Source organism: Dipodomys merriami, unplaced genomic scaffold (genome assembly GCF_024711535.1).
Source record: "Dipodomys merriami isolate MVZ:Mamm:240054 unplaced genomic scaffold, mDipMer1.0.p SCAF_1, whole genome shotgun sequence".
Lineage (NCBI taxonomy): Eukaryota > Metazoa > Chordata > Mammalia > Rodentia > Heteromyidae > Dipodomys > Dipodomys merriami.
The window spans coordinates 48,778,236-48,800,422 of NW_027202270.1; the positions used below are offsets into that span (position 1 = coordinate 48,778,236).

Sequence of the window (22,187 nt, forward strand, 5' to 3'; positions counted from 1 at the left end):
TACGTTGTGCATAAATTGAAATTTTAATATTCTTCCAACAGGCTTTTGAAGATATCTATATTGAAAAGAAAAAGACTATTAAGACTATCCTGGAATATGCTGACAAAATATTCACTTACATCTTCATTCTGGAAATGCTTCTCAAGTGGGTGGCATATGGTTATAAAACCTATTTCACCAATGCCTGGTGTTGGCTGGACTTCTTAATTGTTGATGTAGGTACACTGGAGCAAATTGCAAACGATTATGCATTCTTAAGTTTCCTGAACATTTTCACCACATTTACACATTATCCAATTTTTACCTTTGATAGTTTCATGTTCAAGTTTTTAACCATATTTGTACAGGCAGTGGAAATGTGTCTGTGGTTAATAGTAGAACAGAAATTCTTCAACAGAAGTCATTTCGTTTGTGACTTCTCTCACATTCAAATAAACTTTTGTATCATGTTTTCTACAATCAAAGGAAAACTTTTAATTCTAATTTATATGTTGTTGCTTTTAATATTAAGAAGAGAGAACGAAAGAAAGAATGAAAGAAAGAAAGAAAGAAAGAAAGAAAGAAAGAAAGAAAGAAAGAAAGAAAGAAAGAAAGAAAGAAAGAAAGAAAGAGAAGAGAAGGAAGGAAGGAAGGAAGGAAGGAAGGAAGGAAGGAAGGAAGGAAGGAAGGAAGGAAGGAAGGAAGGAAGGAAGGAAAAAAGAGAAGAGAAGAAAAAACTAGAGCTTGGTGTTGGTGGCTCAGGCCTCGTTGCTATGGAGGTTGAGATCTGAGGATTCAGGTTTGAAACATTAGCCCAGGCCAGCAAAGTGCATGAGTCTCACATCTCCAATTAACCACCAGAAAAACTGAAGTGCAGCTATGGTTCAAAGTGGTAGAGTGCCAGCCTTGAGCAAAAAAGTTCAGGGACAGAGCCCAAGATCTGAGTTCAAACCTCATGACCAGATAAGAAAACAAAATCAAAAGCTAGAGAGTGGTTGAGTAATGGAAAAGAGTACCTTGTAAAGAGGAAACAGGTTTTTCCCGAAATAATACTAATGTTACATTTACTGTAACATTTAACACCTCCTACTTTAACACCTCCTACTATATCAATTAATTTACTTGTCTCAAATAGAAGTAACAGCAAACTTGTAGCCAATGGGATTTTCTTCCCTAAATAATTTAAATATAAGGAAGTTGATTCTCAAATGTTCTTCTCTGGATAACTTCAATCTCTTAAATTACTAATACCTTAATTCATATTGAAGACATCCTAGATATTGTTCTTAGACATTGTCTCCTGGTACAAAATGGGAAGTAAATATTTTAGAAATTGTTGTTGCTGTTGTTGTTGTTGTGGTTCTTAGTTTTGAGTCTGGGGTTTGTTCAAGCACCAGACACTTAACTACAAATGAATATTTAAATGAATATTTAAACATGAGTTTTCTGAATGCACTTTCAGATCTAAATCTAAACTCATTGAGGAACTCCCTCTTCTGTTTGTAAAATGAATGTCAATTGCCTTTCTGTTCAATGATCTTTTTTGAAATAATTTGTGAAAAAACAATTTCTCTTGGATTCTGCGTATGGTCATTGTGGCTAGTCTTCTTTATTTGAGAAAGTTCTTAAAAGTTCAGGTCTATTTTAGAACCAATAAGATAATTTGATCTCTTATTCCCTTCAGAATAACTGAAAATCCTTTCACAAATTATAAATGATAAATATTGTGTCAATCCTCAGAAATGGAAGGACACAAATAATTTGTTCTGTAGTGTGATCTTAAATTCATTAGTTTTGAGAAGGCTTCTGAAAAAAAAGGTTCATGCTCAGGCTTAGGTTTAGTTGAGTCAATGTCACAGATTTATGGCAGCTTTGGAATCTTATGCCTTGGATTTTCATTTCAACTGAAATTTGGATAATTGATCTAGTTAATTGTTCCCATTTAGCAAACAATACATGACCACCAACTACAAAAAAATGTAAAATATATGCATTGCTTTATTTTTTTCTTTTTTTTTTTTACTTTGTTTAGCTACCCCTGACATCCCTTTTCCTTTCAAAAGCCTCAACGATACCAGTTTTGAGGTCATGTTGAAATAATGTGGCATAGAAACTTATATTGCTTGTATTCATCCTGTTTTAATGCTCTTTGAAATCAACATTTCCCTTTATAATTTATTGATTTATTAAACCAATTAATGTTTTTTTTAAATTTTCTATACAGGTTTCTTTGGTTACTTTAGTCGCAAGCACTCTGGGCTACTCAGATCTTGGCCCTATTAAATCCCTTCGGACACTGAGAGCTTTGAGACCTCTGAGAGCCCTATCTAGATTTGAAGGAATGAGGGTAAGAAAACACTCAATTTCCTAACCTTAAGTACATATGCACAGATTTTAAGCCTGGTATTTCACAGTACATATTATTTTTAAAATGAACAAATAAACACCATAATCCTTCGTGTGTGTGTGTGTGTGTGTGTGTGTGTGTGTGTGTGTGTGTGTGTGTGTGTGTGTGTGTGTATGATATTGTTAGGAAATTGATCCAAACAGCTGTCATACTACCTTCATCCTTAAAGTAATATTTCCAAACTATTGGAATTATATCTAAATTGCATTTAATAAAAGCTAAAGCTTTAATAGTTTCCTTTATTTCCCTATGGTGTGTAGCATCTAAGAAGATATTTATGGAGAACTAACAAAGTTAACACCAGTCTGCTCTATCTAGCATCTGTATTAACAGATATGCAAGACAATGGATATATTCTCTACAATCAGTCCTTATTGTTGCCTCTCTCCTTGAGTTTCTTCCTAGTCAGCATTGAGTCTTCTTTCTCCTGCCTGTGTTCCCCCATCTTGTCCCTGCTTTTAACCACAACTCACCATAAGCAATGTAACAGTCAAGACACTATCAATGCCAACACCTTCTTCCATTAATCTCAATTTGAGTTTGCCTTGTCTATCTAGGCCAGCATAATTGTACATCATTCCACTATGATTGTTTACCTGAACTATTCAGTATATTGCAACTTTGCAGGATGTTTGGGGGGCAATTACTAGAAAGAACTAAGTGTCTGGGTGATAGGAATAATAGGGAAGAGTAGCAAGAAATAAATGCTACAGAAGTTGCCATGAAGAAGGGTATGGTGGCAATCAATAGCAGAGGAAATGATTCAGATCTGGCAGTCAATAGCAGAGGAAATGCTGAAGAGCAGAAATAAAAGGAGAATATTCCTTGGTTTTGGTCTTAGCTGAGACTGACAATGTCTATATTTGGCTAACTGATTAAATAAAATTATTTTGAGACTTAGGATCATAAATTCAAGAAGATTGCTCTCATTTTGAAAAGCATCTCTATCTAAAGAGTTCAAACCATTAGAATACTCCTAATATTAATTCCATTTATGCAATTAATATTGGAGAATCTCCAATGCTGGTAATTCTGTGATTAATGACTTTACATTTTTTTTATCATTTGTATTTGTTTCATTTCTGGAGTGTGCCAATTTCATCATTTCATCTTATCAATATCAGGTTTTTTGTATATTAATATTAATTTGATTTTTGTTTAAGATTGTAATATCATGTTGCTTGTTTTGTGTTTTTGATAATAGTTTTACTGTGTGAACCATGAAATTTATAGCCCAGTGTTGACAGGAGTTAAGGCTACCTCTGTCTTGGTATTGAGCATACAGTAGGGTAGACATTCAATACATATATACTGGTTGGATGATTTGATGTCTTAAATATTTAAAGATGGTTGTTCTACTCTTTTTAATTGTACCTTGATGTTGCCTATGTGCCCTTTTCTGATCATACTGAGTCTACTTTGTTTTGGACACTAGGTGGTTGTAAATGCTCTGATAGGAGCAATTCCTTCCATCATGAATGTACTTCTCGTATGTCTGATATTCTGGCTAATATTTAGCATCATGGGAGTAAATTTGTTTGCTGGCAAGTTCTACGAGTGTGTAAATACCACAGATGGGACAAGATTTTCTACAAGTCAAGTTGAAAATCGTTCAGAGTGCTTTGCCCTTATGAATGGCAGTGCAAATGTACGATGGAAAAACCTGAAGGTTAACTTTGATAATGTTGGACTTGGTTACCTGTCTCTACTTCAAGTGGTAAGTCACTCCTCTCATAGTACTTATTATGTTAGGACCTGTTGAAGGGAAGAAATGAGTCACTCCTTCAATAACTTGTTAAGAGGACTTAAGGATACATTTATGTTATGTGGCTTTCAAAAAAGAGTCGATCTCCTAGCTATGGTCATGAAGCATAAGGCTTCTTGCATGTGAGAATTATTAATTCAAAATCTACTCTGGTATGACTTGAGCCCATCATTGTACCACTTAGATATTACTTCAGAAATGAGTAGTCACTTTGTCTTTCTAGTTTTAGCTTAAGGTAAGTGACAGGGACTTCCTAATGGCAGAGAAAAACTTAAGAAATGGAGAAAAAAATGTTTCCTGCTGGAATCATAGAATTCTGTTCTACTTCGGAAAATAAAAGTTTATATGCAAACTTAACAGGTATTTGTAATAATTTGGAAGTACTTATTAGGAGAAATATTGAGAATTGATTTCTTTTAAAACATAGTGTTTTTAGATTAAATTAGCATTTTGAAATACAGCAAAACTTATTAACAATATTAATAAGTGTAAGCTTAAATAGAAAAAACTAGATGGAAGTTTTAGAATATGAAGTACATATTCAAATCTATAAATCGTATATTTACAGGCAACTTTTAAGGGATGGATGGACATTATGTATGCAGCTGTGGATTCTGTTAATGTAAGTACTGATTCAAATATCACTAATTTATTAATTTATTTATATCACTGATTACAATATCACTTTACAATTTAAACCATTTTAGGTTACTTGAGTGGTTTAAAACTATAGCTCCATGGATACCTTACATGTACAAATACATAAAGAACTTTCACCTAAAAGTGTCCCAGTGCCTATGACCATAGTCTGACACAAATTCTGCTTTTACCACATTGTCCCAGCCCTGACCCTGACTTTGAGTGAAGAACTTTCCTTCCCTGAACCTTAATGTATTCTTCCATTTTAAAAAAATGGTATAATCTACTACCTACCTTGTAAGGTATTTATGAAGATCCAGTAAGACAAAGCAAGCAGCACACTTAGCATAATATTGTGATGATGAATATCAGTAAAATCACTAAGCCCTCATAATGGTATGGTTTTTAAAATACAAAATTCACCTAGTATAATACTCAGAGCTCTATCCCATCAAACCCCATGAAAACAAAAGTGATAAAAGAAATTTTTGTCAACCTACTGCTAACTTGTCCTGATTTTCTAGGTGGATGAGCAGCCCAAGTATGAATACAACCTCTACATGTACATTTATTTTGTCATCTTTATCATCTTCGGCTCATTCTTCACTTTGAACTTATTCATTGGTGTCATCATAGATAATTTCAACCAACAGAAAAAGAAGATAAGTATTTCAAATTTCTTCTTCACTGTACTGAAAATAAATGAATAATTGGTTTCTCAAAAATATGTTAACTCTTTAAAGTTGGATATCAATTAGTAATTACTTTCACTACCATTTCATTTACTTTCTCAAATACTGTCCATGTAAAAAATCACAGATATGTTTAATGTTATTCAGTTGCTGTATAGAAAATAATTTCCTCAATTGTAATTTTATGACAAATATGTTGACTCCTACTGTTTCTGATGTTTTACATAAAGAAATGAATAATTAAGAAATATCCACTAATGATTTATTCAAAATGTGTTACACAAGTAGCTACGCCATTGCTGTCTGTAGTCTGTGTGGTATGTATTTGGACCATACGTAGGAAAGAATGCCCTAAGCATGACTTCTAAGCTGAAGAACTTTCTATTAGAGCTTGAGAAGTAACACAGATCTTGGGAATTGAGATTTGCTGAGCATGGAGTTAGGCACTCTACTGAAATTTTATTTTTTTAGTGCTCACATCAACTATCATTCCTTAGGATTTCCACAGCAAAATACTAAAACCAAATGGTTTTAAACAATAATTTACTGTTTCACACATTTGGAGGCTAAATATCCAAAATCTCAGTTTTGTAAGACCAGGCGATCATCTCCTTTCTTGACGAATTCTTTCTTTCTGGAATTTTTTTCTGGAATCTTTCTGCTATTGGAATTTAAACTAAAGGCCTCAGTGGTTGTCCCTAGGCAAGTATTCTACTAGTGAGCCACACCCACAGCTCTTTCTTGCTCTAGTTATTTTTGGTCAGGGTTTCTAGCTTTTCTCCCAGGTCACACTCTGATGATGATCCTCCTATCACTACTTCTTGCATATCTTGATTTATGGATGTCAACCATCATGCTGGGCTAATTCTTTGAGATAAACTCACAATGTTAACTGTATTTTTGTTGTTGTTTTGCTTTGTTTTGTTGTCCTGTCCTATAAAGTTTAAACTATGATTCTCCTAATTCTTCTTCTGAAGGAGCTGGGAATTCTAGGTTTGAGGCCTATTTACTTACTGACCTTAGCTACATCTCCATCTTTTTCTTCTTTTATTTTCTATCATGGGGCTTGAACTCAGGGCCTAGGCACTGCCCCTAAGCTCTTGTATTCAAGGCTAATGCTCTACCACTTTGAGCCACAGAACCACTTCTGGTTTTTTGGCGGTTAATTCAAGATAAGGTAGCATAGACTTTCCTGTCCTGAATAGCTCTGAACCATCCTCTGAGTTGCTAGAATTATAGCTGCAAGCCACTAGTCCCTGGCTTTCTTCATCTTATAGCCTTGGTATCCCTTTGTTTATAGGAGTATAATTCCAATATCTCTATCAGTATTGACATGCTCTTTCTCTCTCTTTTTACTAATGAGGAACTAGTCATACATGATTAAGGATTCATTTTATTCCAGTGTGAATTATATAATAAGATTAGTTAGGTCTGCAGCATTATTATTTCCAAATTAGGTACTCGGCATTAGGATCTCAACTCATTGGAATAACACACTCAGCCAGTAAGATCATCCATAATTATTACAGAAAATGTGCCAGACATGAGGAAAAGCACAGAAAGGTTAAGCAGTTTACCCAAGATCATTACCCAAGATCATTTATGCAATAGAGTTTAAATAGTCAGTTGTACATCCTATCAATCCTAAAATTTTGGACAATTATTCTTCCTAGGCTTTCTGCTACCACTATCTTTTTAAATGCCACAATAGGAGGCAATGATAAGGATCTTAAGTAAAATTAACATAGGCATAGGCAATCAGAGGGAAAAGGCAGAGCTGTATGGAGGTTTGTGACAAGTGTGTATTTGAGAAGGCCGTAGAAGCTGAATGAATGACCCATCCTGAGAGCAGAAGTGCAGGCAGTGCAGGTGAAGGCAGAAGCAGCCCATAAAAACTATTCTGGGCTCAATGGAAAATACCCAATCCAGACATTTTAGAGTGGAGAGGCTAAAGTACTACTTGTATTTTTCAAGAGCACAGAGATCTTTGGAAGGAGAGAGGTAGAATTAGTAGAATGATTTCAGCACCAGCTTAACATTTACAAAGATAGATGAAAGATGATTGAAATGCCATTAATGTGGGTAACTGATTGTTTGCCATCGAAACCTTTATTATTTCTCTAATGCAATTCTGCCTTTTAGTGTGTGTGTGTGCGTGTGTGTGTGTGTGTGTGTGTGTGTGTGTGTGTGTGTGTGTGTGTGTTTAAGTCACATACTTTGATCTCAGTTTGTGGCTCTATTCACCACTCTTCCTAATGATCAATCTCACTTTACAAATTTTTCTACCAATCTATTGTCTCTATTTGTACTCCACCATTAATGAATTCAGTGATAATTGGGATTTTGTCATTAACCATAAAATGTATTCCTAAAAGAGAGAATGAAGGCAGGTGCTGGTGGCTTACTCTTGTAATCCTAGCCACTCAGGAGGCTGAGATCTAAGGATCCTGGTTCAAAGCCAGTTTAAGCAGGAAACTTCATGAGACTCTTATCTCCAATAAACCACTAGATAACCAGAAGTGGTGCTGTGGCTCAAGCGGTAGAGTACTCGCCTTGAGCTGAGGAGCTGAGGGATAGTGCGCAGGCCCAGAGTTCAAGACCCATGACCAACAGAAGAGGAAGAAGAAGAAGAAAAAGAAGGAGGAGGAAGAGGAGGAGGAGGAGGAAGAAGACGATTATCAATAGCTTTAAATTATAAAAGGCAAAATTATGGGTTTTACTAAAGCAATATGTATTGACAGAAATCCTATAGAGCTTGATATCTCTGAATAAATTCTTTTTTAAAATTATCTTTATTGTAAAGGTAATGAACAAGGGCTTTACAGTTACATAAGTAAGGTGATGAGTACATTTTTTTAAACACTTTTCCTTCCCTCATTTTCTCCTGCTTACCACTCCTCACTCCCCTCCCTCCCAAGTTGTTTAGTTCAGAAACAGAAGGACAAAAGATGAACTAATGGAACAATGATACTCACTCTGTGTCAATTCTAAGTAACAACTTTTCAGTCACCACAACCTTACTAGAAAGGTTAATAGGAACCATCTTTAAACTAGCTTAATTAATTCTCATTAACTAAAATTCTTAAGGTTCAAAGTGATATTTCATATTTTTTCAAATTTTTAAATATCTTCATATATATAAAGAGGTATCTTGGGGATGGGATACAAGTCTAAACACAAAGTCCATTTATGTTTCATACACATAAAAGATGAAGGCAATTTTATGCAATGTTTTTGTGAACTTCTATTCTGGCTACTGTCCACACATGAAGTCAGGTATGGAATTTTTAACATGTCATATTGGTGCTCAAAAAGTACAATTTTTGGAACATTTCAGATTTCAGATTTTCAGGCTAGAGATGCTCAAACTATCACAACTAAAGTTTAAGCACAGACTTCAGATCACTAAGTGACTTCTAATATAACTAAAGAAAACAAACTTTAAGATCAAATAGAAATTTGAACAGCACTATAAGACTTACAAACAACTAAAAGAAATTGTCATAGCTTGAAGAAATGACAACATTCTAGCACCCAATTACAAGATTTAGACTTTTCCAGTGTAGAAAAGATTAAAAACCATATTCAGATGCTAAGGATTTTTTATGTCTTAAAGCTTAATGATTATATTTTCTTTTATGATATGATGATTTGTGACTTCCTTAGTACATAATACTTTACTGAATGTTAACATTATATGTGATGTATACATAATGATATATAAGTCACACATTATATTTTGATGTATTACATATAGCATATATGATGTTGATGTTCAATAAAGCATTACATACATAATGTGGATATTCAATAAGCTACTATATAATAAAATGTATTGAATTTTGGGGATTTGGGGAATTAAAAATCCAAAGAGTTGAACTATAGACATAGATATGGAAAAAGAGGTAGATAACAAAATATGTATTACATATGTATTATTCTTTACCTATTTGTCTATTATTGGACTAGAAATATAATTAATATAAAACTAATATTATTTTCATAATTGATTTTGTTCCAACTCCTTGTAAGAATCTTAAACTTTAACTAAAACACCCAAAGAGATATTTTCTACTATTAATTTATTTATTTCTGTGTGTCCTGGTATTGGGGATTGAACTCAAAGCCAGAGCACTGTGTTTTAACATTTTTGTTCAAGGCTGTTACTATACAATTTGAGCCACAGCTACTCTTGGTCTTTAGCTGGTAGATTGGCCACAGAGTCTCACAGACTTTTCTTCCCAGGCTGATTTCAAATCACAGTCCTCATATTTCAGCCTTCTGAGTAGCTAGGATTACAGGCATGAGCCACTGACATAAGGCCCTACTATTAATTCTTAGAACCCTTTCTAACATTTTTGTTATTTAGCAAAAATTTTAAAAATGCCTGGTAAGAAAAGTAGCAGGGAAAGAAAGTATCATCACACAGTGTATATTATATATACTGTCCATATATTGAAAAATAATGGAGGAAATCATTATTATATAATATATATCTATATAGTCTATATAGGCATATCATGGACAAAGACTTGTGCCAATACATGAATAATTGTGTAAGACAAATGTTGCACATAGCTATGTCTATAACAAAATAGATCTCATTTCTATATTAATAAATTTAACCTATTTAATGAATCAGGAGAAAAATCCACAGTAATTCTGGTTTTAACTAGATTTGTGTTTTATTTCTTTACCTTGGAGGTCAAGATATCTTTATGACAGAAGAACAGAAGAAATACTACAATGCAATGAAAAAGCTGGGATCCAAGAAACCACAAAAGCCCATTCCTCGGCCAGGGGTAAACACACACACTCACACACACACACACACACACACACACACACACACACACACACACACAATTCCAACCATGCCAACTCTTAAATTGTGCTTATGATCTTTAATGAATACTTTTCATTTGTAGAGATAAGAATGTAATTTCCTTTTCATGTTATTCGTATCTTTTACAGAACAAATTCCAAGGATGCATATTTGACCTAGTAACCAACCAAGCTTTTGATATTACCATCATGGTTCTTATCTGCCTCAATATGGTAACCATGATGGTAGAGAAGGAGGGCCAAAGTGAAAACATGACGTATGTTTTGTACTGGATAAATCTGGTTTTCATCATCCTCTTCACTGGGGAGTGTGTACTGAAGCTGATCTCCCTCAGACATTACTACTTCACAGTTGGGTGGAACATTTTTGATTTCGTGGTTGTGATCCTCTCCATTGTAGGTAAGGATATTCATTAGCCACATTTTAATTCCAAATAAACCCAGTCCCACACATACTCAGAGAATTGTTTAATGTAAACCTATTTTTGAGTAAGCTAGAAAAATGGAAGAATGAAGGCACTTTAGAAAAGAAACAAAACCATATGGGAATTCCTGGGTTGACACATGAGACTTGAAAGCCAATTGTTTCTCCCTCCTGTAAACATAGGAACTTTTGGTATTTAGTTTCCAAGTTTACCTTTGAAAAAATGGCTAATGCATTTATTCACAGATATGTTTTGAAAGCCAGTGAAGAATATGATATTGCTTCCTGTTTGCAGGAAGATTAACATATAATAAACCTTAGTTTTGAGTAATTATATGACTGGCTACAATATCTGAAAACTGTAAGTTTAAAAAGGTCACAAATACTTTGTGCTTATGGTTTAGAAATAGTCTTGTTATGTTGCCTAGATGGAACTGAAACTCACTCTGTAACCGAGTTTGGCCTGGAACTGTCAATCTCCTGCCTTCCCCTATAAATTCTGAGATGACAGGCATATGCAGTCATACTCAGCTAGAAAGATTAAACCTTAAGTTATATTTGCAAAAATTAATCATTGTTTCAAATGTGGAAAAAATAGAAAATAAACTTGAAGAAAAAAATTAATAAATGATCGAAATAAAAATGAAGTTAAAAATCTAGAAAGAATTATGGCCTGCAACGTAATATATAAGGTATAAATAACCCAAAAAGCAGTAATTTTAAGGATTATTTTGTAATTAGATAAGATGGCTGTCAGCCAGGCACTCATGGCTAAAGCCTGTAATCTTAGCTACTCAGGAGGCTGAGATCTAAGCATCACAGTTCAAAGCCAGCCCTGGCAGGAAAGTTGGTGAGACTCTGATCTCCAATTAACTTTCAGAAAACTGGAAGTGACACTATGGCTCAAGTGGTAGAGTACTAGCCTTGAATGAAAGGGCTGAAGGAGAATTCCTAGGCCCCAAGTTCAAGTCCCATGACCAACAACAAAAAAAAAAAAGAGGAAGGCTATCACTGAAATGATGACTACCTTTAGCAATTAACATAAATTCCATACTGATGAGTCTTTTTACATCATGTGAGTGGTAAGCTGCAAAACAAGTCTAAACCATTCTAACATTTATAAGGAAGAAAAATCAGAGTATTGGGATGCGGCTGTATATCGTTTGATATTAAGACTACTAATGGTAACCATATATATATATATATATATATATATATATATATATATATATGTATAGTCTGTTGTGGGGCTTGAACTCTGGGCCTGGGCACTGTCTCTCAGCTCTTCAGCTCAAGGCTAGTGCTCTACCACTTGAGCCACAGTGCCACTTCCTGTTTTCTAGTGGTTTATTGGGGATAAGAGTCTCAAAGAGTTTTCTGCCCGGCTGGCTTTGAACCGCGATCCTCAGATCTCAGCCTCCTGAGTAGCTAGGATTACAGGCTTGAGTCACCTGCACCTAGCAACAATCTTTAAAAATGAAAGTTCACTTGAGTGCCCAGAGGCTCTGGTCTTTAATCCTACCTACTCAGGAGGCTGAATACAGAGGATTACAGTTTAGAGTCCATTCCAAACAGACAAATGCACAAAATTCTTATCTTCAGAAAGGACCTAGAAGTAAAGGTGTGATCTAATTGATAGAGAGCAAGCAGGCAATGAGTGAAAAAAGTTAAGCAAGAGTTCTAGGTATTGAGTATTAATTATTTAACTAATTAAAGTTGAATAAATTCAAAGAGATATTCCAAAATTGAGCTTCAATATGTGGAAAGTTGCTAATTTAACTGGTAAAAAAAAATCACATGAATCAAAGATTATTTAATAAAAAAGAAAGGAAGGAAGAAAGAAGTTAAATGTACATGGAAATCCTTTTTTTTTTTTTTTTTGTAATAAAGGTATCTAAATGAGGGCCTTGAGCATTCTCTGTCACATCTCTGGCATTAGAAATCAACTTTTATTTGTGTCAGTACTAGGGCTTGAACTTAGAGTCTGGGTACTGTCCCTTAGCATTTTTGCACAACTCTGGCATTCTACCAAGTGAGGCTCAGATCCACTTGTAGCTTTTTGGTGGTTTATTGGAGATAAGAGACTCATGGCCTTTCCTATATGGGTTGGCTTGGAATCATTATCCTCAGATCTTAGTCCCTTGAATAGCTAGGATTATAGGTGTAGGCCACTAACTGGCACAAAATATTGGAAATATATTTTAACTGTGCGATTGAATACAGCTTTTTATCTGTGACACAAACCTAACATATAAAAGGAGTTGTATATATTAGCCATGAATATAACTGCATAAGAATAAAAATAGCCAATGGGAGAAGATTCACTGCACTAAAATATGAATGACAATATGGTTAAATTTTATGCAACATTTAAATCCAACAATGAACCAAAACTTCCAAAACAAAATGGCATGGCAGATTTTTTAAAAATCACATGTATATGAAAACAGAATAATGAAGCCCAATACATATTTTTAAGAACAGGATTCAAAAGAGCTATCAAGAAAGTGCATATGATCAAAGTGCACAATACTTATATATAGAGTCACAATGAAGCCCCACAATGTACATTTGATTTGCTCCTACAAAAATGTCGAGCAAAGAAGTAAAAATACCACTCACCTACAAAGAATTTAAAAACAAATAATAGAATAGTCAATAAGTGTGAAAATTATAGATTGTTCTTCTAAAAATGGAAATAAATCACTGTAAGAGATAAATTTAAATGTCATCAATAATTTTTGTGTGTGTGTAAAATTGTAACTCAGTGTAGTGCCCAATACTGCTGAGCTTGGCATAGAACATTTGTATTAAGACTATTAATGGGTGTGAGGCTTTAATTCACACAGATTGCTCTGAGAATAAAGTTGATGTAAAATTAGAAAAAGACTATTAATGGGTATAGATATATAGACTTTCACCAGATTTGAAAATTATAATAAAATTTTTAGACATGCTATTGGTCTCAACTTCTATTCATGTGTTATCAAAACACATAAGTCATGTAATTAGAAAATTGTACCTATTTTGACACTCAATTTAGCTAAAAATGGAACTAACAAGTGCTATTATTTCATATGAGATATTTTGAAATCATTATGTAATCATAAAAACTGTCAATTGTCTACAGCATCTGCATGATATGTGATGAAATGACTAAAATGCACTAGGAATAAAAGGTACAAAATCATGTAACATGATTATATTTATACATGAATACATGTATGTCTGTACTTGCATAGAAAAGTATGTAAAGTGGCACCCAGACAGTGGATATTAATTAGCTATGATAGGTGATTTATGTTTCCTTCTTATCATTTTTCAGTGTTGCTTGAATTTTCTACATAAGTAGATATTATACATTTTCATATAGCCAGTCATAATAAGGTGCATACCTATAATAATAGCACTCATAGGCGGAAGCAGGAAAATCAAGAGTTCAAAGCTAGTCTAGGCTACATGGTAAAATCTACCATTCATGTACATATAATAATATAGTTATATTATTCACAGTAATAATAATAATTTTAATAATTCATGGTAATAATATGGCAGATAAAACAATTTACTCATGAATATTTAAATACACACTTTTCATTGTTTTTCTCCTATTTAGGTATGTTTCTGGCAGATCTAATAGAAAAATACTTCGTGTCCCCCACCCTGTTCCGAGTGATCCGCCTTGCCCGGATTGGCCGAATCCTTCGTCTCATCAAAGGGGCCAAGGGGATCCGCACGCTGCTCTTCGCTCTGATGATGTCCCTTCCTGCCTTGTTCAACATCGGCCTCCTGCTCTTCCTTGTCATGTTCATCTACGCCATCTTCGGGATGTCCAACTTCGCCTACGTGAAGAAGGAAGCTGGAATCAATGACATGTTCAACTTTGAGACGTTTGGCAACAGCATGATTTGCCTGTTCCAAATTACCACGTCTGCGGGCTGGGATGGGTTGCTAGCCCCGATTCTTAATAGTGCACCCCCAGACTGTGATCCCAAAAAAGTTCACCCAGGAAGCTCAGTAGAAGGAGACTGCGGGAACCCATCCGTTGGGATTTTCTATTTCGTCAGCTACATCATCATCTCCTTCCTGGTGGTGGTGAACATGTACATCGCTGTCATCCTGGAGAACTTCAGCGTGGCCACGGAAGAAAGCACAGAGCCCCTGAGCGAGGATGACTTCGAGCGATTCTATGAGATTTGGGAGAAGTTCGATCCCGATGCGACCCAGTTCATAGAATACAGCAAACTCTCTGATTTTGCAGCTGCCCTGGATCCTCCCCTTCTCATAGCAAAACCCAACAAAGTCCAGCTCATTGCCATGGACCTGCCCATGGTGAGTGGAGACCGGATCCACTGCCTCGACATCTTGTTTGCTTTTACAAAGCGTGTTTTGGGGGAGAGTGGAGAGATGGATTCTCTTCGCTCACAGATGGAAGAGAGGTTTATGTCTGCCAATCCTTCCAAAGTGTCCTATGAACCCATCACGACTACATTAAAGCGAAAGCAAGAGGACGTGTCGGCCACTGTCATTCAGCGTTCTTATCGACGCTACCGCTTACGGAAAAATGTCAAAAACATCTCCAGTATATACATAAAAGATGGTGACAAAGATGATGATTTACCCAATAAAGAAGACATCGTTTTTGCTAATGTTAATGAGAACTCCAGTCCAGAAAAAACCGATGCAACCCCATCCACCATCTCTCCGCCTTCCTACGATAGTGTAACAAAACCAGACAAAGAAAAATATGAAACCGACAAAACAGAAAAAGAAGACAAAGGGAAAGATGGAAAGGAAAACACACAATAGGGTTTCACTTCGGATAATATTGTTTACAACCTGTGAAGGTGATTTACTTGTGTTACTAAGACTCTTTTAAGGAGGTCTATGCCAAAAATGTTTTTTTTTAATCAAAATATTCTCCAAAGCAGTGCTGTCACTTGCTCTGAATCACTGAGATGGGTAGGCAGCATTAGCAGATGGCTCTTTTGCATTGGTAATGATTCTGCAAGAATTGTGAGAGTAACTGCAGGAATTGCAGATTACCAGAAACAAAAGTAAATTGATTTTCTTTTTAAGTCAGAAAAACAGGTGGAACATTTTCACTTCTGCTCATCTTTTCCCTAAGTTGTAATCACTCATATCCCCCATGTAAATATGAAAGGCCAGATGCACACACACATTTGCACACACATGAGTACATGCACACACACACACAAACATCAGTAGGAAAATATTTATCACTTGGTTATTGATGAAAAGTATTTTGCTTTGGCTTTGCAAAGAAATTCTGATAAAATTAATGGACATTAGTGATGATGGTTTAATTCAAACATCTTGTTTGAATTGTTAAGGAGCTAGAGTCTTGTATCCATGTACAGACATCCTTGTGTATCTTGAGGTGCTTAAATCTATTCTACATTGCATCAGAATCAATCTCTAAATGTCTATAAAATGCCATGAAATTAAAAACAGACATAGTTTGTTTCATCAAATACTTTTCATGTACCTGGACTCACATCCATCTTGATTCACAGACTCACCTTAATAGTATTGTGTTTTAGAGATGATTCTTCTGAGATGTTTTGCTTTTTTCTGTTTCATTTTATTTTGTTTTGTGACTGGGTCTCAATATACCACCTGAACTTCTAGGCTCAAGTGATCCTCCACCTGAGCCTCCTGAGTAGGTGGGACTACAAGCACACACCACTCCATCTTGCTCAGATAGCCTGTCTCGTTCATATTATGTTTTGTCACATATTAACCACAGATCGTGAAACTTATTCTAAGTATATATAACATTCCTTAAAGTTAAAAGAAAAAGATAATTAAGGGAAAAACCAATTAAGCTTCTCTATTTACTATTATTTATTCAATGCAACACTGGACTTGGTGCCCTGATGTGCTGATAATGGCCAGATTCCTAATATCTTTTGCCCCACATTCATCTTTTTCTTCTGCGGTTTTGTGTAGTCATCCTTTATCTTGAAACAAATCCAATGTGGCCCATTAGTACAGTGTTTCCGGATAGATAGTTGGCTATTTGATACCATAGAACATGTTTGAACAGATAATGACTTGGGCACAGTATTTACTACATCATTTGTATAGTGTCCTAAATGTGTTTGGCAGCCTCCCATGCCATGGTATATGGCAGGCTTTCCAACACCTGCTTCACAGGTGTTTTTAATAAATGAAATAGCAAATAGCAGTGCTCTTGCCACTAACTGTAGAAGTATTCCTTTTGGATTTCACCACTTTCTCTTCAGTAGTCTATGATAGAAAGTATATTTTCCATTCATCAATATAGTGGCCATGGTTTACAATGTTAAAAGCATATATTCATTTTGCTCTTGTTGTATTCATCCTACCACAAATTTAATCATTTTTCTTTTGTAAGGAAGTGCTTTTCAATAGCCACTGAAGACAAATGGCTCTGATGTATTCTCTGAGTTTATTCCAGTAATATGAAACCTTTCCTCAATCAAGTTATCCATGTGTAGGCAAAAATTGAGTTACATAAGTAGAAAGTGTTGGTTTTGTTGAAATTTATGATGGACTTTTGGAGCAAATATATAAGCATACTTCATTTTCTTTTTAAGTTAAAAGTGACATGAATTATATTTATGTAGTAATTAAAATGCATATTCTTTATTGTTCTGATCCATTTTCTATGTAAGTTTGAACATACCTCGAATGTTGAAGAGATAGTGAAAGATGGTAAATAAACAGAAGGAAAGACTAAGAAATACAGCTGTGAAAAAGACAAAACCAAGAAAGGGATATTTACCTAAAACTTTATGTCTAGAGTGTTTTTAAATTGTGATATATTTTCAACATCTCTACAGGAGATTCTTACTTCTAGACATTTGTACTAAAGTACATATGAAATTCAACCTAGCGCCAAAGATATTTTATAGCTATGTTTAATCATTCATCTGGGGCTATTTGAACACTTTTGAATTTAATGAGATATACCATGTAGTGTTTATAAGACTACACTAAGCATTGCACCACATACCCACTGAGCCTGTTGAAAATAGGGTTTGATAATGCAACTAGTGACCCACACAAAATATCTTACATTTGTAGAAATTTTAATGCATTTAGTTAATAAAGTAATATCCCCTTACATTTATTTTAATGATTTTACATCTGGATAAATATAACAGCATTGTAAATTTTATATTATGGCCTATGAAAAAGATACTTGGTGGGCAGGTTTATCTGTGATTTACTATCAATGTTTTTACCTTGCCTGGTTTTTATGCCAATTAAAAATATACTGGTAACTGGTTCCTTGACATGGATTTTTCTTAGCATTTCCAAAATGAATTACAAAGTTACTCTTTTTCTATGTCATACTGGCCTATTTGGTGAACTATAATTTTAAACACATCACATGATTAAGTTTTGAATATACATGCTTGTCCCAGAAATCAATGCTCATGAGAGTTTCCATTAAAACTATATTTGGCACTAAGAGTTCATTGAAGTAAAACTAAAGCTTGAAGTAAAATTAGACTTTTATGCAGGTTACAGTTTTACAATTAAATTATCACACTTTGGATGCCACAGTAATAAAAATGTACTAATCATATGTAATCACTGAACTTATTTTACCCAGTGACACAAGGTGGTGGTTATACTGCAAAATATAAGTTAGAATAACTGAAAACACAGATTTAAATGCAAATCCTTAGATATAATTTGAATAAAAACAGGAGAATCTCATTTAATCTCTTTATTCTAGTTCAGTGAAGGTACAAGTGACATTCTGGTCTGTTTATAAATACTGTCAAAAATGGCAACCCAAAATGTTTAGCAAGCTTTTTATAGAATTTTGATAGCTTTATTTAAAAGACTGAAAATAAACTGCATCTGTAAATAAAGCAATGTATTGCAATAGTGATTTCAGAGAAATGTTAATGGAAATAATTAAAACAGAGTCATTTAAATTAGGATGGCTCAGTAACTGACCTGGGTTCAGGATCTGTGTGTAGAAACTATCCACTTTAAAACATAAATCTGTGATTCTTTATGTTATACTATTCTTAAGCAAAACAATCAATAATTGCTACTTAAAAATAAGCAAATAAAAAGTAAGCAAATAGCCATGAATATAACAATGCTGTTTACATATAATTTGTTCATAGATCTATAAATGCTCAAAATGTTTGAGTTTGTCAAAAATTATATTGTAGTTATATTTGAGACTTACATGTTGTAATACAATCTAAAATTAAAGTTATAAGATAAAATCATGTTTGCATGTATTTTCTCAATTACCTAAACAGTTCACTGAATGACTAATAACAACTATAGCTTCTTTATTTCCTTCTCTTCCTTTTTTCTTTCTTCTTTCTTCCTTTCTCTCTTTCTCTCTTTTTTCCTTTCTATCTTTATTTGTCTTTCTGAAACATGAACATCTTCCAATGTTCCCTCTGAGGAGTGTTCCTAGATAAAAATAAAGACAAAGAGTATAGAGTTCTGCCAGGCACCAATGGCTCATGCCAGTAATCCTAGATACTCAAAAGCTTGAGATCCAGAGGATTACAGTTTGAAGCTACCCAGGGCAGAAAAGTCCAAGAGACTCTATCTTGAATTGGCAAGCAAAAAGTTGAACTGAAGATGTGTCTCAAGTAGTAGTGCATCAGTAGAGCAGGCAAAGCAAGCACAAGACCAAGTTCAAACCCTAATACCAGAAAAAAAAATGATTTCAAAACAATTTATTGAAATTCACAACAGGTTCTGTGTGGAAAGATCAAATTGAGACAAGAAGTGAAAATGCCCAAGCATTTAGTAATAGAGCAAGATGTTGTTAAGTTGTTAATAAGGTTGGGATAGTATAGAAAGGCTACACAGCACACCTAACTACTAAGAGTTTGTGGTCTTGTGCCAGAACTATATTTGGATCCCAATTAAACTATACTCATCTGAGTTTTCTAAATACACTAATTAGATATGCTAATCAAAATATTTGGCTTGAACTTTTTTGTTTGTAAATGTGGTAATTCCCACTTTGATAAAAAGCAAGAACAAGGAAATGCACAGGAAACTATTAGAGTAAGTCCTGACAACACAAAATCAAGAATTAGTACTAATAATGGTGGTGTGGCAGTCAGTCTGCTACTAGAGATGTGTGGAGCCTGTGCTACCTTTGTCTTGTCCTGGAGCACAATGAAATCTACATAAAGTGAAATACTTAGAAGGTTTTCTCTATTTCCTTTGTCTGTTTATAAACATAGCACCCTGAAGACTCATGCCATCTACCTGTAGGGAGCAAACATTGAGTATTGTGGAATATACATACACTAAAATATTCACAAACTTTGGTACTTTTGAGATTTGTGACTTCAAACACTATGTTAAAATCAGGGAACATACACATTTACAAGAGTTTTCCTTATTCAAAAAAATGTATACATGGGAGCCTGGGAAGGTGGCTCAGTGGTAGAGCGCTTGCCTTGCATGCCTGAGGCCCTGGTTCGATTCCTCAGCACCACATAAGCAAAAAGGAAAAAGCCAGAAGTGGCGCTGTGGCTCAAGTGGTAGAGTGTTAGCCTTGAGCTGAAGAGCTGAGGGACAGCGCCCAGGCCCAGAGTTCAGGCCCCACAACTGGACCCCCCCAAAAAATGTATACATGGTTGTTTTTATAGTTAGGTAAGTAGTTGAAGCAATCCTCTGATCAAGTTCTGTTGGTGGTTTTAAAGTAATATATGCCAGAAATAATTACGACATGTTAGGTCATTTTCCCTCTTAAGGATCAATAAAATATTTAGCATATAAAAAGGTTTATTTAATCAAATAACTTCTCTAATGATTGCTGTGACTGTCACACTGAGAGATAAAATTGTTATCACAAAATGACACTATAATCCATCTCAACAGAATAACTGATGTGAAACAAACTTCCGACCGCAGAAGAGTTAAATTCTCCCATGCTGCAGACAACACTTTTGTCATAACTCAAACAAAATGAACTGCAGGGCCATGGCAATCTCTTTCAAGAGAAGAAGAAACAACAGACTAGCTAGAGCAGAGCAGATCTTTGTTGCAGTGGCATTTGAAGAACACAAGAGAAAAAATATGAATACTTGATTGTTTTAACCAAGTAATAGAGGCAGTGTGCTACACTCACCACTATTTTCTATTCTCAGAATGCCATACCTACATCAGCAATTGATCTGTCTGAGAAAAATACTAATTCTAAAAGATGTGTGAGACATGTAATGTCTGAATCATGTGCTTTAGCTTGAACGTTGTTAAAAATTTTACAAATAGCTGAAACATTACATACAAACTACAGATTGTAAGTATGTAAAAATGTTCAGTGTTTCTTAAACATTTTGAAAATATGGCAGGATTGAGAAAAATACTATTTGTCTTTCAGATATAATATTTGTTGGTATATCTTAGATTTGGTTTTATTCCTACAAAACAATTTTCAAATTACTGTACTTCTATTATTCTTATAAACTATAGTTCTCTAAAATACTATAATGATTAATTATTTTACTGTAATTATTATTATACTATAATGATTACCTTCTATTTTCTATATGAAATATAATTTGTGGACACTATATCTAGTTATTAATACAAAAACTCCTTTCCCATTAAGTTATATTTATTTCTAGATATGTTTACTTAACCTGATTTCCCTGTGCTACTTTAAAGAAAAACATTCTTTTTTTTTTATTGTGAGAATAGCATATAGAGGAGTTACAATTACATGGGCAAGATAATGAGTACATTTCTTATCAAGCATTGTTGCCTCCTCATTGTTTCTCCTTCCCATGCCTTCCCATACTCCCCTCCTCCCCCCACCCGATCCTCCCTCTACCTTCCACCAAAGTTGTAAAGTTCGTTTTTCGACATAACAACTTGTACATCTCATTGTTGCAATGGATCCACCTGTATCCCTAGTTAAACAATTTGTTTTTTTTTCCTTCCCCTCCACAAATTACACCAACATCCAATACAGTGAAAGCAGGAGTTATACCATGGGAGATGGACATACAAAGCAACAAAGAAATCATCTTATAAATATGTTAGAAACAATAGCAAGCAAGAAAAAAAATTGAATACTTATCTTGGGGTTCATTCCCCTAATATCAACTTTTCTGATCTTTTCTGCTTGACTCAGACATATACTAGTTATTGCAAATAAAGGAAACCATGGAACCTATGTTTCTTTGGGGCTGGCTTACTTCACTTAATATAATTTTTTCCAAGTCTTTCCATTCCTAACAAATGGGGCAATGTCATTCTTTCTGATGGAGGCATAGAATTCCATTGTGGATATATACCACATTTACTTGATCCATTCATCTACTGAGGGGCATCTGGGTTGGTTCCATATCTTAGCTATGGTAAATAATGCTGCAATAAACATAGCCGTACTGGTAACTTTAGTATGGTCTTGTTTGTGAT

The 22,187-nt window shown here is 34.5% G+C and overlaps 1 protein-coding gene and 1 long non-coding RNA gene across 3 annotated transcripts in view; one reads left to right on the forward strand and one right to left on the reverse strand.

Annotated features, from left to right (window-relative positions):
- Scn9a (sodium voltage-gated channel alpha subunit 9) overlaps positions 1-19,026 on the forward strand; it is a 153,575-nt gene extending 134,549 nt beyond the window's left edge. Inside the window, exons 20-27 of the mRNA XM_070021655.1 lie at positions 42-215; positions 2,204-2,326; positions 3,822-4,103; positions 4,720-4,773; positions 5,315-5,452; positions 10,180-10,284; positions 10,457-10,727; positions 14,368-19,026. Of these exons, the coding sequence (XP_069877756.1) occupies positions 42-215; positions 2,204-2,326; positions 3,822-4,103; positions 4,720-4,773; positions 5,315-5,452; positions 10,180-10,284; positions 10,457-10,727; positions 14,368-15,560 (2,340 nt within the window). The 3' untranslated portion in view covers positions 15,561-19,026. The remainder of the gene's footprint in view (positions 1-41; positions 216-2,203; positions 2,327-3,821; positions 4,104-4,719; positions 4,774-5,314; positions 5,453-10,179; positions 10,285-10,456; positions 10,728-14,367) is intronic.
- LOC138826502 (uncharacterized) overlaps positions 14,427-22,187 on the reverse strand; it is a 36,890-nt gene continuing 29,129 nt past the window's right edge. The window contains exon 3 of one of the 2 annotated variants that reach the window (XR_011371729.1): positions 14,427-14,593. This is a non-coding gene — a long non-coding RNA (uncharacterized lncRNA). Of the gene's footprint in view, positions 14,594-19,144; positions 19,209-22,187 lie in introns of those variants that run through there. The other variant, XR_011371730.1, reaches the window with a different exon arrangement.